Source organism: Leucoraja erinacea, chromosome 14, assembly GCF_028641065.1.
Source record: "Leucoraja erinacea ecotype New England chromosome 14, Leri_hhj_1, whole genome shotgun sequence".
Taxonomy (NCBI): Eukaryota; Metazoa; Chordata; class Chondrichthyes; order Rajiformes; family Rajidae; genus Leucoraja; species Leucoraja erinaceus.
Window position 1 is genome coordinate 24775462 of NC_073390.1, and position 18736 is coordinate 24794197.

Genomic DNA, 18736 nt, shown 5'->3' on the forward strand with positions numbered 1-18736 from the left:
AGGGTCTTATGATATGCTTAGAGGGTGACAAATTCGCGTTTACTCGCTGCGCTGTTTATGAACCGTATAGATAAAGATAATATTGGCAGCAGATGCCAGTTAACATCTACCTCTTACATCAGGGATGAATTTCTATCCCACTTGGTGGAGGGGGAGGAGAAGACTTGAGACTTAACACATACAGATGCCTAAAATATTAATTGCACATATTTGCACACGGGTTGTACACGTTGACCTTGCCTGGACACTTCGCTGGCCCGAAATGTCGCCTGCCCATCCCCTCCACATATGCTGCCTGGCCCATCGAGTTCCTCCAGCATTGTCACCCCCTCTGGCAGTTACCCCCTCTGACAGCTACCCCTCTGGCAGTTACCCCCACTGGCAGCTACCCCTTCTGGCAGCTACCTCATCTGCCAGCTCGTTCCATAATCCACTACCTTTGTGTGAAAAAGTTGCCCCTCAGGTTCCTGTTATATCTTTCCCCTCTTACCTTAAACATATGTCCTCTGGTTCTTGACTCCCCTCCTCTGGGTAAAAGACTGTCTATTCACCCTATCTATTCTCCTCATGATCCTATACACCTCTGCAAGATTATTATAGCCCTCTATAAGATTACCCCTCATCCTCCTGCTTTCCAAGGGATTTGTTCCTGCCCAAACTCTCCCTGTAGCTCTGGACCTCGAGTCTTTGCAACATCTGAAATTCGAAAACAATTTCAACAATGACTTTGGATTATAAATGTTGCATAATAGTACAACTAGTTTCTTGTTTTTTAATATTGGGGGATTACTTTGTTTTCGACAACGTAATCACAAAACACAATGTTCTCTTTGGACCGAAAGAGTTAGTATGTTCTTTCCAGAACGTCAATTACCCTTCAATGCAATGTCAGTGCCATGTGGCCATATCGGTCTGCTGTCAGACAACTTTATTACCTGATGTTCAAACTCAAGTCCAAACTAAACTGGCAAAAGTGAGCGACGGGTGGGTCAAGCTGGGTAGAAGATATTGTTAAGCTGAAAATGGTTTTCCCAAACCAGAAACCCTGGATGTCCAGCCAGGTCCGCACACTCCTCAGAGCCCGCGATGCTGCCTTCAGGTCAGGTGACAGAGCTCTGTACAGGGCTGCTCGAGCCGATCTGAAAAGTGGTATTAAAAAAGCCAAGGCGGACCATAAGAGGAGCATAGAGTCCCACTTGTCCAGCAATAATACACGGGAGGTATGGCGGGGCATACAAGACATTACCAACTACAGAGGCTGTGCCACAAAGTCAGAAGACCTGAGTGCGCCGCTGGCAGAAAAGCTAAATTGCTTCTTCTCCCGCTTTGAAACATCACAACAGCAGCACTCACCTGCTACAGCCCTGTTTCCACCCTCACCTAGCTCCTGTACTACTCCACTCACTGTCAGGGAACACGATGTCAGACGGGTGCTCCTGGCAGTGAACCCCAAGAAGGCTACCGGCCCAGATGGAGTCCCTGGTAAGGTGCTCAAAGCGTGCGCCCACCAGCTCACTGCCATCTTATACTGTCTCTTATTCCCTCTTATACTGTCTCTACACCTACGACTGCAGTCCGGCCCACAACAACAACCGCATCGTCAAATTTGCTGACGACACTACTGTGGTCGGACTTATTTCGAAGGGAGACGAGGCAGCCTACAGAGAGGAAGTCCTGAAGTTGACAACCTGGTGCTCAGAAAACAATCTGGCTCTGAACACCAGGAAAACAAAAGAGCTCATTGTCGACTTCAGGAGGCACAGCACCGACTTAGCCCCCCTACACATCAACGGCGAGTGTGTGGAGAGGGTCAACACCTTCCTGTTTCTCGGCGTCCATATCGCTGCTGATATCTCCTGGACGGACAACACGACAGCGGTCATCAAGAAGGCTCAGCAGCGGCTGCACTTCCTGAGGGTCCTCAGGAAGCACAACCCGGACTCTAACCTGCTGCTGACCTTCTACCGCTCGTCCGTCGAGAGCCTGCTGACATACTGCATTACAGCATGGTATGGCAGCTGCACCATGGCAGACAGGGAGAGGCTTCAGAGGGTAACCAGGACAGCGCAGAGAATCATTGGCTGCCCTCTCCCCTCCCTGATGGACATCTACACCTCCCGCTGCCTTAGCAGGGCAAAGAAGATCATCAAAGACAGCTCTCATCCTGCGTTTGGACTGTTCGACCTGCTGCCCTCTGGAAGGCGCTATAGGTGCATCAAATCCAGGACAAACAGACTCAGGAATAGTTGCTTTCCGAGAATTATATCTACTATAAATTCAAATTCACACATGCACTGACTACACCGCCCAACACGGACTTCCATCTGTATATATGTATATATGTATGTAGCGCCGCAGAATGTGTGCACCTATTCCACCCCCCATCTCCCTTCTGTTTTTTGTTTATTCTGTTTCTTGTTTTTTGTGCTAAATTGTATGTATGCACTGAGTACGAGCAGCTTTCAGTTTCACTGTACATGTATAGTGACAATAAATGGCATATCTATATCATATCTAAAATGGTATAGAAAATTATTACTATGATGTTGCCAGGACTCGAGGGCCTGAGCTATAAAGAGATGGGTGGGTAGGCTAGGAGGCTGAGGGTTGATATTATAGAGGTGTACAAGTTCATGGGATGAATAGATCGGGTAAATGCATAGGCTTTTACCCAGCGTAGGAAGATCGAGGACCAGAGAACATAGGTTTAAGGTGAGCGGGGGGAGGGGGGTTAATGGGAAACTGGGGGATAACTTTGTTACACCAAGGTATATGGAACGAGGTAGTTGCGGGCAGATACCACCACAACGTTCAAGAAACATTTACATACTACATGGTTAGGACAGGTTTAGTGGGACATGGGCCAAACGCAAGCAAGTGGGACTAGTGTAGATGGGGCTTGATGGTCGACGTGGGCAAATTGGGCCGAATGGCATGTGTAACTATGCCTCTTCTATGACTCTCTCTCAAGCGGTTGGTGCGGAGACCATACACCCAAACATATTCATTGCCCAGCTGCGATTTCTGTATTTGTAACATTAAACTTAAGCACGTATTCGCATACTGGCTTAATCTTTCAAATCGTTAGTTTTTCAATTAAAATGTTGCGACGCATTCCTCTTTTGCACGTGTAGGGATTATTGTTGTTTAATGTGTGGACGTGAAGATTAAAGTAACAATTGACCAGCGGCATCAGAAACTGCAAATGTTGAAATCTTGAGCAAAACACTAAATGCCGGAAGAACTCAGCGGTCAGGCAGCATCCGTGGAAGACATGGAAACGCGACGTTTCAAGTCAGGGCTCCTCTTCAGCCAATCTTCCAGAATACATCTAGGTTTACTGGAATCAAGTGAAATGCAAACGAGCACGATGGAGAGTATGGGGGTTCAGGAGAAACCAAAGGCAGGCAACGAGAACTCAGACCATAGAGCCAAACAAGAGACTACCACCTTTCACACCTGCCTGGAGAAGGGTCGAGACCCGAAACGTCACCCATTCCTTCACTCCAGAGATGCTGCCTGTCCCGCTGAGTTACTCTTGCATTCTGTGTCTACCACCAATCACACTCCAGCCTCTGTCTCTATGCTTCCCATCTCCTCCACCACCTGGCTCCACCTGGTCCTCACCTACTTCCACTTATCGCCTCCCGGCCCCTAGCCCCGCTGAGTTACTCCAGCTTTACTCAGGATTCCAGCATCGGCGTTTCCTTGTCGCTATGTGGACTATCCCCTTGGCTGTATTGCTGGACCTCCTGGCTTCCTCCAGTGTTATATTTGCTGCACGTTGGCTGAGGTATGTTGCAGACAGGGAATGCTGTAGGTTTAAATCATTCCCGGGGACCTACCATAAGTACAGATGGTGCAACATTATTCTTTCAGAAAATGAGACCTTCCTGGAGCCCATGCAAACGCACCAAAACTGCTGCAACGTCTTTTGCAATTGAAGGAGGTATAATCAAGCTTCTGAAGCAATGACAGACCGCAAATAAGCAATCACTTTGGCAATAGAAAGAGCTACTTTGACTTGTTCTGTCGCGCTGATGTAAGGGTTTTCCTCCTGCAACGGCTATGCCGGTATTAATCAGGTTGGGTGGGAAGGAAAGGCTGATGATGCTGGTTTACACTGAAGATAGACACAAAATGCTGGAGTAACTCGGCGGGTCAGGCAGCATCTCTGGAGAAAAGGAAGATGTGACGTTTCGGGTCGAGTCCTTTCAAACTCAGGTTGGATCTAAAACCACTGACCGAGAAGAGGCGCTTTCACCATCCGAGATGGAGAGGTCCCGGGGAGTTAGTGCCAATACCGCAGAATATACGCTCGCGTTGGTTGAAAGATCACGACATAGGAATCTGAAGTTACCGGTTTACAAAAAAAAAAAGACAACGTGCTGGAATAACAGCGAGTCAGGGAGAATCTTTGGAGAACATAGGTGGGGACGTTTCAGGTCGGGGCCTTTCTTAAGATTGATTCTGATGGGAGCAAAGGAGGGGCGGGGAAAAGTCTGACATGATGTGGACACAGCTGAAGGGGAGAGGGGGAGGTGATAGGTAGATGGATGGACAAAGTCCAGAGATGGAGACAAAAGGTGTGAGATTTTAAAAAAAGGGTCGAATTGTGAATCCAGAGAATGGAATATATGTGGAAGAGAATAGGGGGAAGGGGAACAATACGACCGGATGGGAATGGGTCAAGAGACATGGGTCGAGAGCATTATGTCATATGTACCGAAACAGAACAACGCGTTTCTGTTCACGTGGTGGCGCAGCGGTAGAATTGCTGCCGACTCGGGTTCGATCCCGACTACGGGTGCTGGCTGTAAGGAGTTTGTATGTACTCCCCGTGACCGCGTGGGTTTTCTCCGAGATCTTCGGTTTCCTCCCACACTCCAAAGACGTACAGGTTTGTAGGTTAATTGGCTTGGTGTGTGTGCAAATTGTCCCTCGCGTGTGTAGGATAGTGTTAGTGTGCGGGGATCGCTGGTCAGCGCGGATTCGGTGGGCCGAAGGGCCTGTTTCCGCGCTGTATTTCTAAATTCATGCAGAAGGTCAGCCTGATCTCCTGGTTGCTAACCATTTCAACTCCCCTTCCCATTCCCATTCTGACCTTTCTGTCCTAGGCCCCCTCCATTGCCAGAGTGAGGCCACACGCAAACTGTTAGAACCCAGCGGTTTGAATATTTGGAGAATTCAATGTTCATACCTTCAAGTTGTGAGCTTCACAATTCGCACGTCTTCCATCCTTATCTCACACTTTATATCGTGTTATATCTGGCCCACGTGTCCAAGCGTCTACCGAACTAAAAACAACTCTCACCAGTATCCTCCAGGTTTTGTCCTGTCCTGTCCCCACCTCCCTTCCAGCTTTCTCCCCCCTCCACCATCATCAGTCTGAAGAAGTGTCTCTGCCCGAAACGTTACCTATCCATGTTCTCCACAGATACTGCCTGCCTGACACACTGAGTTGCTGCAGCAGGTGTGAACTTTTTAGTTGAATCATCGCGTTTTGTAAAAAAGCATTTGGATATGTAGCCGGAATATCTCACCTGAAACTGTACGGGCCGAGGCAGGGCGACTGAGGAAGGATACCTCCTGGTGGCAATGGACACAATGCAGCAAACGGCCGCTGCCCTAACGCTGGGTGAGTTGATAAAGGTTTCGCCGTTGTTCGTCAATGTTCGCGGTATTTGCGCGGTCCACTTATGCGCCGTTAAACGCGGATATCCGGAAGTTGTTGCCTTTGGCCTTCCAGTGGGGGCGCTGCTGAGCAAACCCACGATTGAATGACCAACCCCTGAGCCCTGATGTCTTCCTGCACTTTGCTTTTATTTGCAACAGATTGGAACAAGTGTAAGTGGTCATAGAGTTATAGAGTGATACAGTGTGGAAACAGGCCCTTCTAGCCAACTTGCCCACTCCGGCCAACATGTCCCAGCTACATTAGTTCCACCTGCCTGCCCTCCAAACTTCTCCTATCCATGCATCTGTCTCACTGTTTCATTAACCTTGGGATAGTCCCAGCCTCAACTACCTCATCTGGCAGCTTCTTCCATACACCCAACACCCTTTGTGTGAAAAGGTTACCCCTCAGAAACCTTTTCCGCTTCACATTGAACCTATGTCCTCTGTCCCTCGATTCCTATCATTATTTTATACAACTCAATAAGATCACCCCTCATTCGTTGTTGCTCCAAGGAATAGAGACCCAGCCTACTCAATCTCTCCCTATAGCTCAGGCCCTCTAGTCCTGGCAACATCCTCTTGAATTTTCTCTGAACCCTTTCAAGCTCAACAAAATTATTCCTATAACATGGTGCCCAGAACAGGACACAATACTCGAAATGCGGTCTCGCCAACGTCTTATACAACTACAACATGACCTCCAAACTTCTATGTTCAACGGTGCGCCATCTGGAATTACATGTCTGTGTCCAGGTGCGGTGGGAGGGGAAGAGATGAATGAGAGGTGTTACAACGTGTCCAACGGGTAAGCGATACAGAAAGGCGGGTGGAGGGTGCCTTCCTCTGGCCCCCCGCTTCCCGGGGTTTGTTTCAGCTTTTTAATACCTGCAGTTTTGCTTCGATTTTCATATCGGAAACCCTAGAGATGTGAAGGGTAATTTGGGAATTACAAGTTTAAGATAGTTTTAAATAATTGTTTAAGAACCTCCAATGTAATGATCACAAAATCCGACAGACCAAGGCCACCAGAAGCGACCCTGGATGTGAACAGTAACAATATTTGATATTTGATATTCTATCTCGTGCACTGTTCATTGACCCCATTAACACCAGCCCATCTCTGCTTCAAATGAAGTGAAAACTGTGCTGCCAAAACCAGGATTGAGAATCGGAAAGATTTCCAACTTTCTCGAGTTTAATGACGGTCCCTCGTCTGAAACGTCAAGTGTTTCTGTTTCCACAGATGCCGCCTGACCTGCTGGGTGTTTCCTGCGTTGTCTATTGTTTTATTGGGTCAGATGTCCTTACCCAAGTCGTTAGGTCAAGCCTGTAGGTCTGGTCCCACCACCTTATCATTAACATTGGCAGCTTCTTGTGCTGACACAAGGAACCGCAGATGTTGGAATCTTGTGCAAAACACGAAATGTTGGAGGAGCTCAGGGGATCAGGCAGCGTCTGTGGAGGGAATGGACAGCCGACATTTCGGGTCAGTACCTTTCTTCATACCAATTGGAGTAGGGGAGTAAGCTGGAACGGAGATGTGGGATGGGGCCAAGCCATGGGGTCACAGAGAGAATGCACACCTCCTTTCCGAGCCAGACTGTGACAAATATCCTAGTGGGTTGTTTTAATGTTGTTGCCAAGAGCTTAAATTAGCTTAGCAGGAGATGAAAAGCGGAGAGCAGAAGAACAGGAGAAATAAAATACATAAAATGAGTGAGATGACTTGGAACATAGGGGACATTAAAGTCAGAAAATAAAAAACAAAATGCTGCTGCAGACTGCAGCGTAATGTTGAATAGCGAAATGCAAGAACAAACCCAGTTCAAAGAGGGCGATGCTAGAGAGTGGGAGTCTGACCGAAACGAGGCTAACAACGGAGGACTTGCACCTGCTATTCTTGGTTACAGAATATCTGACGAGAGAGAGGTTAGAGTGGGGTGAGGGGATTTCGCGATATTGTTGAGAGTCAGTAACAGCGCTCAGAAGATATGACGTGGGAAAGATGGTGAGTGGAGACATTATTGGATGAACTAAGTACTGTAACAAAATTGCATTCAAAAAGACAAAGTGCTGAAGTTCCACTCCCTTCCTCGGACCTCACAATTCACGCCTCTTCAATCCTTATCTCACAATCTTTTGCCTCCTTTTCATTGCAGCCTATGCCGATTACTCTGCCCATCTGAGAATCAATCTGCCCCCATCCCCTCACCTGTCACTTGTCTAGATTTTCCCCGCTCCCACCTCTCTTCCAGAGCTCCCCCCCCCCCCCCCCCCCCCCCCCCCCTCCGACTACAAGCAGCCTGAAGAAGGGCCCCGACCCGAAATTGATGGCGATAGCCTGTCCACGTTCTCCAAAAATGCTGCGTGACCGGCCATGTTATTCCAGCATGGAATTTTTTTGCTCAATATTTCAGCATCTGCAGTTCCTGGTGTCTAACTAAATCGTATTTTTGGTTGGACAGCTAGAACAGTTGTTAAGCGTCAGATCGATCAATCACCAAAACTGCAGACAAAGCTTTGAAAGGTACATATTACCATCGTTCTGAAAACTCTTGAAATGTGGTGTCATACCTGCTGAGTATTTGTAGACTTTACGCTTTTAGTGAAATTACAGATATTTAATATCTGGAGTTTTTTTGTTTTGCCTTTGGGTTCCTGTCTAAATTTAAGGCGGTTTAAATTATTGTCGAAAATTCACTGACTATATTTTCAGTGACAACTAAGAATGCATGGGAGAAGGCAGGAGAATGGGGTTGAGAGGGAAATATATATCGGCCGCGAGTGAATGGCGGAGGAGGCTCGATGGCGCGAGTGGCCTAATTCTGCTCCAATGGCTTAACAACTTGTGAACTTTTAATGCAACTTTCAGGACTCAACATCAAATTCTCCAACTTTAGATAACGCCGTTTCTTTGTGTTGTTGCCAGAGTCGACATTTCATTTGTTTAATCCATCTTGCTGTCGCTGTGACAGTAACACGCACGACACAACCTCGGCAGCATGATACATAGACGTCTGATTTTAACTGCCCCTCTAACTGGTTATCCAGTTTCCTTATTTCCTTCATCACCAGCTCCCACTTTCGTGGAACAAACTTTCTATTTCTTTCCAATTTCTGCTGAAACGCCGTCGCCACGAAACGTTCATTGTTTCTCTTTCCACATATGCCATCTGACATCCTCCGTTCTTCCAGCATTTCATGTTTATTTTTTCAAATATCCAGAAAAAACACTTTTATTTTAGTTTATAGACAATAGACAATAAACAATGGGTGCGTGAGTAGGCCATTCGGCCCTTCGAGCCAGCACCGCCATTCAACGTGATCATGGCTGATCATCCCCAATCAGTACCCCGTTCCTGCCTTCTCCCCATATCCCCTGACCCAACTATCTTTAAGAGTCATGTTTCCTCTCCCCTCTTGTGAAATGCACATTGGGTGTACAACCATGTTAAAGAATAGTCTTTGTTTAAACTGGCAACTTTCGCGGTCTAAAGACAACATTGAAGTACACGTGTGTGCTCAAAAACATCGTCAGCTTTGTTATCCCTTGGAATAGCGTGCCTACAGAGAATTCCCCAAATATCATACCAACGTTCGCCCCGTAACAATCTTAATATTAATCACACAAAATATGATTAAACTCAATTATCCAGAGAGACACTGCCTCCAGCATCCACAAAGTTTACTGATTATCATCTCACTTCACACCTGTTTACCAAGAAGCAATCTTCCTGCTATCCCAATGGGATGGTTTGAGCTATGGTCGGTTAAAGCGCACCTGGCGTGTTTACCAGCCAACATATAAATAGACACCCAGCCGCAGAACCGTGTTATACTTTCCAGTGGTGTTGAGAAACTGTTTTGACCTTAACAATGCTTCCTCTTGCTATTTGGACCTTGTCGTTCCTCTGCGCAATCCAAGCGATGACTCCAGCGACCGAAACAGCGTGCAAACTGCGAGAAAAGTTTAATCCTGGCGTGTCTCAACGTGGAGATGTCATCCTGGGCGGTTTATTCCCGTTACATTTCAGAACGGCTCCTGTGTACAACACGTTTCGCAATAAGCCTCAGCCAGTTCGCTGCCTTCAGTAAGTACGTTTATCAGTACTTTTTGGGCATTTTGGACAGAATTCGTTCCCCGAATACGCGCCCCAGGGTTGATGGTGGAGATAGATAAAATAGCAGCATTTAAGATGCTTTTGGGTAGGCACGTAGATACAGATGGAATGGAGGAATATGGGTTATGCGCAGGTAGATAAGAGATGACATCGTGTTTAGCAGCTACATTATGGACAGGTGATCCCTTGTGATCTACTGCTCAATGTTCTATGTTATATGAGTTTGAAGAAGGGTCCCGACCCGAAATGTCGCATGTCCATTCCCTTCACAGATGCTGCCTGGCTCGCTAAGTTCCTCCAGCATTTACTGTTTTTCTCAAGACTCCAGCGTCTGTAATTCCTTGTGTCTCCGTTGTCAAATGTTTGTTTATGGAATAATTCTCAATTTTTCTTTTTCTTCCACAAATAAAATCCAGGAGTCTGAATGAGAAACTTCAAATGCCCATTCCTTCCACAGACGCTGCCAGGTCTGATGAGATCCTCCGGTACTTGCGTTTTGCTCAAGATTCCAGCATCTGCAGTTTTTTGTGTCTCCGCCAACGATGACTCGTGATGAATGGACAATTTCAGTAAATTTCTGCTGTCTGTGCGTTTAGTTGCTGAATTTGTATTTTCCTTCCTTCCCTGAGATCCGAGGATGCTTTGTATGACTTCCCAACCCTTATGTATTGATCAGGTTCCGACACAGGGAGCTCCGCTGGGCGCACACCATGATCTTTGCAATAGAGGAAATAAACAGCAACGCTCAGCTCCTTCCCAACCTAACCCTGGGCTACCAGATCTTTGACAGCTGCCATACACACTCGGAATCACTCAAAGGAGTCCTCAAATTACTGAACAAGGAAGATGGGCCTGAATCAAGGTCCACGTGCGCTGATCTCCCCTCGGTCTCCATCGTGGTGGGAGACGCGGCATCCTCAGAATCAATCGCCGCGTCCCGCCTGCTGGCTCCATTCCACATTGGCCTGGTAGTGTATTGGTCAGGTTATTATTGTAACGTGTACCGAGACAGTCACAAGCTGTGTGTTTGCATGCTGTCCAAATCAGATCAGATAATACAATACATAAATACCGTCGTCAAACTCAAGTACAACAGGTAGAGCGAAGGAAGACATTGCAGAATATAGTACTGTAGCGTATCAGTTGCATGGATACGTTCAATGTCTCTGGAGTACGTGGATCGGGGACGTTTTGAGTTCAGACCTTCTTCCGACTGATTGTGGTGCTGGTGGGGGTGGGTGGGGGGGGGGTGGGGGGGGGCAGGTCTGGTTCAATTCTGGTTGGGGCACAGGGAAGAGCGGGGGAAGGGGGGGGGTCGCTCTATCAATCAGGCATGCCGCTCCTGCCCATTTCATCCTTGCACATTTCACATCTCCCATCGGGAATAAGGTACAGGGGCCTGCAAAGTGTTAGGTCCCCAGGTTCAATAACAGCTTCTTCCCTACAACCACCTTGTAGGCTATCGAACACTACAACCTCCAAATAGACCCCGAACTATGTAGACATTATTTTTGACTTTTCACGGTAATTGTCTATTAATTTAGCTGTTTTTTTAAACATATATACTGAAGACTTTTGTTGTTTATTCCGGGTTTTATAGAGTGCAACGTTTACGTAGCTGTTGTGCTGCTACAAGTAAAAATATCATTGTTCCAATTCGGTACATATGACAGTAAAACAATCTTGACTCTTGAAAATAGTTTGAGAAATTTACGATTTAAAACGTGCGTTCACTTGCAGATCAGCTATTCTTCTTCCTGCACCTGTCTGAGCGACAAAAGCGAGTTCCCAACCTTCTTGCGGACGGTCCCCAGTGACGCCGTGCAGATCAAGGCGCTGGTGCGGCTGGTCGGGCGCTTCAATTGGGCTTGGGTGGGGGTTGTGGCCGAGGACAGCGAGTATGGCCGCTTCGCCATATTATCGTTCCTTGAAGAAGTTTCAACATTTGAAACATGTATCGCGTTTATTGAATTTATCTCCGCAGCAAGCACTAGATCAAAGTTGGTCCAAGTGACGGAGACCATGAAAAAGTCATCAGCTAAAGTGGTGATCGTCTTTACGTTTGAAAGCGACACCGTGTCTTTGGTGAAAGAAATGCGGCAGCAGAACATCACAGACGTTCAGCTCATCGCAAGCGAGGGCTGGATCACGTCAGCCCAGCTGTGGACGGAAGAAACACGGGAAATATTTGCTGGGACTATTGGGTTTGGGATCAGGAGAGAGGACATTCCTGGTCTGAGAGAGTTTCTCGTCCAAGTTCACCCGTCCTCCGCACCCAACAACCCGTTCGTGGAAGAACTGTGGCGAGAGGTTTTTGGCTGCAGCGTGCAAACTTCCAATGGGACAGTGAAGGAGACCGCGGCCCGGTACCAACCGTGTACTGGTACCGAGAGCCTGGGGTCGGTTGAGAATCCCTTTACCGATGTGTCCCAGTTAACAATTGCCTACAACGTGTACAAAGCGGTGTACGCCATCGCCCACGCCCTTCACAACTTGCAATCGTGTGAAAACGGAAGAGGGCCCTTCGCCAACACAACCTGCGGCCAAAAGACCAACATTCTACCTTGGCAGGTGAGTAACGGGCCGGTTATCCAGCAGGGTAAAACTCCCACAAAGGTTAGACTAACCTTTCTCCAATATAACGATTTAAAATGATAGAACCGAAGAACTGCAGATGCAATTTTTTTATGCCCCTGTCCCACTTAGAAAACCTGTACGGAAACCTCTGGAGACTCTGCGTCCCACCCAAGGTTTCCGTGCAGTTCCCGGGGGTTCCCGGAGGTTTTTGTCAGTCGCCCTACCTGCTTCAACTACCTGCAACCTCCGGCAACCTCCGGCAACCACCTGCAACCTCCGAGGACCGCACGGAAACCTTGGGTGGGGCGCAAAGTCTACAGAGGTTTCTGTTCAGGTTTCCCAAGTGGTACAGGGGCAACACACAAAAATACGCAAAGTGCTGGAATAACTCAGCGGGTCAAGCAGCATCTCTGGAGAACATGGTTTTCTATCCATGTTCTCCAAGGAGGCTGCTCGATCCGCTGAGTACTTTGTATCCGTTTATAATAAGGACATTAAACCCCTATTTAAAAAAAATCAAAATAATTTTGCAAAGTAACTAAATTCTGAAATCTTGTGTGGAACACAAGGATAACTCAGCGGGTCAGGCAGCATCTCGGGAAACATGATGGGTTACTTTTCGGGTCGAGATCTTTTTTCAGACTGATGGTGGTAGCGGGGAGAAAGCTGGACAACATAGGCGGCGGCGGCGGCACGAATCCTGGCGAGTGATAGGTGGATAATTGTATGGTGTTTACAGCTTTTGCACTATCTCAGGGAGGTGCAGTTCACCAATCAGTTCGGAGAGCGAGTCAGCTTTGATGAGAACGGAGATCCCATCGCTTCCTATGACATGATAAATTGGCAAAGGCGTCCTGATGGCTCAGTTGACTTTGTGAAAGTTGGATATTACGATGCCGCCCTCCCTGCGGGGGAAGAATTCGTCGTGGATGCAGATGGAATCGAGTGGCACGGATCTCGACACAATGTAAGCAACGATTTCAATGATAACTGAAGAACATCGCTTTACAATGAGTCGTAGATTTTTTTCACAAATATATATCGTTGTGCGATAAATCAGTCCATTTGTACACATTCATGAGAGGAATAGATTGGGTAAAAACACCAGAGTAGAGGAATCGAGAACCAGATGACATAGGTTTAAGGTGAGGGGAGAACGATTTAATAGGAACCTGAAGGCTAATTTATTTTACACAATAGGTAGTGGGTAGATGGAACGAGAAGCCGGAGGATGTAGTTGAGGCAGTCGTTTACGAAACATTTCGAGAGGTACCTGGGTAGGATGGGTTTAGAGGTATATGGGCCTAATGCAGGCGGGTAAGACAAGTGCAGATGGGGTAGGTGTGGGTAAATTGGGCCGAAGGGCCTGTTGCCACGCTGTATCATCCTATGACCATTTATTCTTGGAGACTCAAGAAACTGTACATGTTTGAATCTTTTGCAAAATACAAAACGCTGGAGGAACTCAATGGGTCAGGTAGCGTCTGGGGGTGGGGGGGGGGGGGGGGGGGGGGGGGGGGTGGTCAAGCGACGCTTCGGGTCGGGACCCTTCTTCAGACAGATTTTTGGATTATTCGGAGCTGGAGGACTTGGGTTATTGGGAGACCAGTTAGGCTGGAACTGTTTTCCCTGGAGCGGAGTGACTGAATGATGGTTTTATATGCGGGCCAGCAGAGATAAAGTGAATCTTTTTCCCTGATATGAGGTCTAAAACTGAAGGGCATTTGCTTAAGGTGAGAAGAGAGGGATTTAAAGGGGTTTGAGGTTTTTTTTCCCCCACACAGAGGGTGGTAGGTTATGGAACGAGCTGCCAGTGGCGGTAGTTCAGGTAAGTACATCACCGACAGGTAAACTGGACAGGAAAGGTTTAAAGTTTTTTTAAGCTGGAAAGAGTGCAGAGAAGATTTACGAAGATGTCGCCAGTACTTTGGCAGGCTAGGACATTATTCTTTGGACTGCATGGGGCTGAGGGGTGATCTTATAGAGGTGTACAAAATCATGAGGGGAATATATATATGAATGAACAGTCTTTTACGCAGAGTAAGGGAATTAAGCACCAGATTGCATAGGTTTAAAGGGAGAGAGGAAACATGAACCTAAAGGGCATTTTTTCACTAAACCAATAATGCTCGCAAAAAGCGAGTTCTATGTTTAAAAAACTGCATTGGTGGGGTAAACAATCAGGACTTTTTTTTCTCTGCGTGCAAATGTCAAAAACTAGAATACATGGCATTACTGTGAGAGGGGTACATTTTAACCGAGACCAAGAGGGGCCCGTTGGGTCCCGTTCCCTCAACGCGCGGGGGAGGGGGAGGGGGGGGTGGGGAGAGAGAGAGGGCGGGGCAATGAGGGGGGGGGGGGGGGGAGGGAGAGAGGGGTGGAAGAGGGATGCCGGGGGAGGAAGAGAAAGGCTGGGGAGAGAAGGGGGGGGGAGAGTGAGAGGAGGGGTGAGACCGGAGGGGGGGGGGGGGGGGGGGGGGGGTGAGAGAGTAGGGGGTGGAGAGAGAGGAGGGGGGAGGGAGAGGAGGGGGGATAGAGGGGGGAGGGAGGGGGGGTGGAAAGGGACGAGGGAGGGGGAGAAGGGGGAGGTGCGAGAAGGGGAAAGGGGGGGGGGGGGGGGGGTGGACAGGCCGGAAATTGAGAGATATGGATTATGTGCAGGCAGGTAACAGTTGGTCTTAGCATTCTGATAGGCGCGCACACATTGTGGGACGCGGGGCCTGTTCATGTGCTGTACTATTCTATGTTCTATACGGCATTGTTCCAGGTTTGGTGTGAGTCAGTGAACGATTTCCTGTGTCCGCAGGTACCGGTGTCTGTCTGCACTGACTCCTGCGTTCCGGGTACAAGGAAGGGTGCTCGGCAAGGACAGCCCATCTGCTGCTTCGATTGCTTACCGTGTTCCGAGGGAGCGATCAGCAATCAGACAGGTAAATAGCGCCGATGACACGTGGACGGAATATAACATGCAAAGCGAAGTACCAGCGCATGGGCGACTCCGACAATTGCACATTGGGCTATCAAACCCGGGCAAGGCTCACACAGTAACTGGTGGAACCCTAGAGAGTGTTGCAGAAAAGAGAGAACACGGGTGTCACGTTTCGGATTCCGACCTTTACTCTGACTGAGGTTGGACAGGCTGGAACTTTTTTTGTTTGGAGCGTAGGAGGTTTCGGGGTGGCCTTATTGAGGTGTGCAGGATCACGAGGGGCCTGGATACACGCACATACGTCTTTTTCTCAGCGTAGAGGGTTCTAAAACTAGAGGGTATAGGCAAGAGGTAAGAGGGAGGAGATTTAACAGGGACTTCAGGGGATAGTGTTTATCTGATATGAACTGCCTGAGAAGAAGCTGCCAGCGACAAGAAGACACAGGGTGCTGGAGTAGCTCAGCATCCTCGCTGCTGTCTGTGTTGTTTCTAAAGCAATGCCGAAAGGCCCTTGTGTCTAAGCTATAGACGCGGAGAATAAAGGACAAATATATAGATGGGGAAGGATTAGGGAACTATGGGCCAAACGCAAGCAAAATATAATAGTTGTTACTTTATTTGTTTAATTTAGATGGGACTAGCCCAATCTGTCAACTTGGTCGGCATGGGCATGGTGGGCCGAAGGATCTGTTTCCGTGCTGTACAGCTCTATGCCTGATGAATCGTTTTCCCTTCCACAGATTCCACGGAATGCATGAAATGTCCGATAGATTACTGGTCCAATGACCGAAGAGACGCTTGCGTTCCTAAACAGATTGAGTTCCTGTCGTTTGGAGAGAGCATGGGGGTGACTCTCACGGCTATCTCCGTGTGTGGGGCCTGCGTCACGGGTGGGGTCGCGGCTGTCTTCTTGCGCTTCATAAACACGCCCATTGTCCGGGCCAACAACTCCGAGCTGAGCTTCCTGCTGTTAATCTCCCTCATGCTCTGCTTCCTTTGCTCAATCGCCTTCATCGGTCAGCCAACACCCTGGTCATGTGCGATGCGCCACACTGTCTTCGGGATTAGTTTTGTCCTGTGCATCTCCTGCATCCTCAGTAAAACTCTAGTGGTCCTGATGGCGTTCAAGGCCACCCTGCCGTCTAGCAACGTGATGCGATGGTTTGGACCGGCCCAACAAAGGTCAATTGTCTTCATCTCCACGCTGATCCAAGTTATAGTGTGCGCGGTCTGGTTAGCCACGTCCCCGCCATTCCCCACTCAAAACACCCAGTATCAAAACGCAAAGATCATTCTGGAGTGTGCGGTGGGTTCCACGCTCGCTTTCTGTTGTGCTTTCGGTTACATCGGGCTGCTGGCGTGCATATGCCTGGTTTTAGCCTTTTTGGGCCGAGCCTTGCCGGACAAGTTCAACGAGGCCAAGTTCATAACCTTCAGCATGTTGATCTTTTTCGCGGTCTGGCTGACCTTTGTCCCAGCCTATGTCAGCACCCCTGGCAAGTATACGGTGGCCGTGGAAATCTTTGCCATTTTAGCGTCGAGCTTCGGGCTGCTGAGTTGTATCTTTATTCCCAAATGCTACATTATCTTAATCAAACCGGAGGAAAACACGAAGAAACAGATGATGGGCAGGGCGGAGAGATTGTAGAACGGTCCACACGTTCGCCCTCGCCCCTCACTCCCTAAACCCACCTCACAAGCTTCTCCATTATCACGAAGCAGCTCTGTCGGACTTGGGTTTGGCCGCATTTGGAGTGTTGTGTGCAAGTTCTGATCGCCCCCCATTACAGGATGTAAAGGCATGGAAAGGGCGCAGAAGAGAATTACCAGACGATGCCTGGATTAGGGGGAATTAGCTACAGGGTGAGGTTGGACAGACTTGGATAGTTTTCTGTGAAACGCGGACGGTTGCAGAAGATCTGATAAAAGTATATAAAATCATGAGAGGCAGAGATTTTGTCGTTTTTATGGAACGAAATCTTATGGATTTTATTTATAATCCTTGCTATTGATAAAAACATGCTTCTTGTATGCCGTTCTCTATGTGTTTGTAGGGTAATCACATTAAACATTCGTTTCACTCCAGTAATTGCAATACATTAATTTTATTTTTGTTCAAAAGACATAAACATGTCTTCTGGCGCTTGGATTCGTCAGCTGGAATAGATTTCCTCTGGCTTTGCAGGGACTCAGAGCCATTCAAGTGTAAAGCAAGAGGAACCAGATTCAGAGTCATACAGCAGGGAAAGAGGCTCTTCAGCCCAACTTGCCCATGCCCCATCTACACTTGTCCCACCTGCCCGCATTTAACCATATACACATTCCTGTCCAAATGTCTTTTCAAATGTTGTTATAGTACCGACCTCAATTACCTCCTCTGGCATCTCATTCCATATAACCACTGCCCTCTGTGTGAAAATAATTGCTCCTCAGATTCCTATTAAATCTTTCCCCTTGCACCTTAAATCTATGCCCTCTGATTCTTGATTCCCCTATCCTGGGTAAAGGATCATGTGCATTCACCCTATCTATTCCCCTCATAATCGTATACACAATCTAATGTGTTTTAAGGTTCATTTCTTAAAGACAGCCAACTCACAATGGGTTAGGTAAACCAACACAAGCTTTACTGATCATCAGCCGGCGAGAGTGTCAGGGATACAGAGTCAAATATGCAACAGACACTTAACTCTCCCTGTGCCACCACTCCAATGAATGAAGACATACAGCATCTTTTGTAGTATTTTGGAAACATAGTCACATATTTATACAGAGTTGCAGCAATGACGTTTAACACAAATCAATCACAGGCTGTACCCATTCAAAATATACTTGTCACCAATACAATACTTGTCATCTTGTGGTTATATTGATTACAAACTGTTGATCACAAAATTTCCAAATAGGAACTTATTCAAAAGCCCAACATTTGCAATTCCATCTTAACAATGTAAGCATCAATATCAGTAACAGCCAGAAGATTTCTGTTTACAGAAACTACAGAGTCTCCAGGAAACACATCCTCTCCCACCATTGTCAATCGTCTTTTGCTTGGGCATAGCACTATCAGAACAGCTTGAATGCAGGCCTCTAACTTCCACAGCTTTTCCAATTTACCACAGAATTGCAACTTCAACTTATTCAGAACCCAAAAAGGTCAAGCTAATCTTTTACTTAATAAAATATTTTACACTAGAATTTATTACATTAACTAGGATATTCTCTTGTGTACTCAATGTTTACACTTTAAGGTGAGAGGGGAAAGAGTTAATAGGAACCTGAGGGGGCAACTATTTTACACAAAACGTGGTAGGTATTTGGAACAAGTTGCCAGAGGAGGTAGTCGAGGCAAGGACTATCACAAACCTTGAGAAACATTTAGGCAGGTATGGATAGGAACGGTTTAGACAGATGTGGGCCAAATGCAGAC

At 47.5% G+C, this 18736-nt stretch overlaps 1 protein-coding gene across 1 annotated transcript; it reads left to right on the forward strand.

Moving 5' to 3' along the window:
- Positions 1–8361: 8361 nt before the first annotated feature.
- LOC129703427 (extracellular calcium-sensing receptor-like) lies at positions 8362–18379 on the forward strand. The gene is made up of 6 exons (XM_055645855.1): positions 8362–9770; positions 10477–10768; positions 11541–12371; positions 13117–13344; positions 15184–15307; positions 16047–18379. The coding sequence occupies exons 1-6, from the start codon at positions 9556–9558 to the stop codon at positions 16952–16954; spliced, it is 2598 nt and encodes an 865-aa protein (XP_055501830.1). The 5' UTR covers positions 8362–9555; the 3' UTR covers positions 16955–18379.
- The last annotated feature ends 357 nt before the right edge of the window (positions 18380–18736 follow it).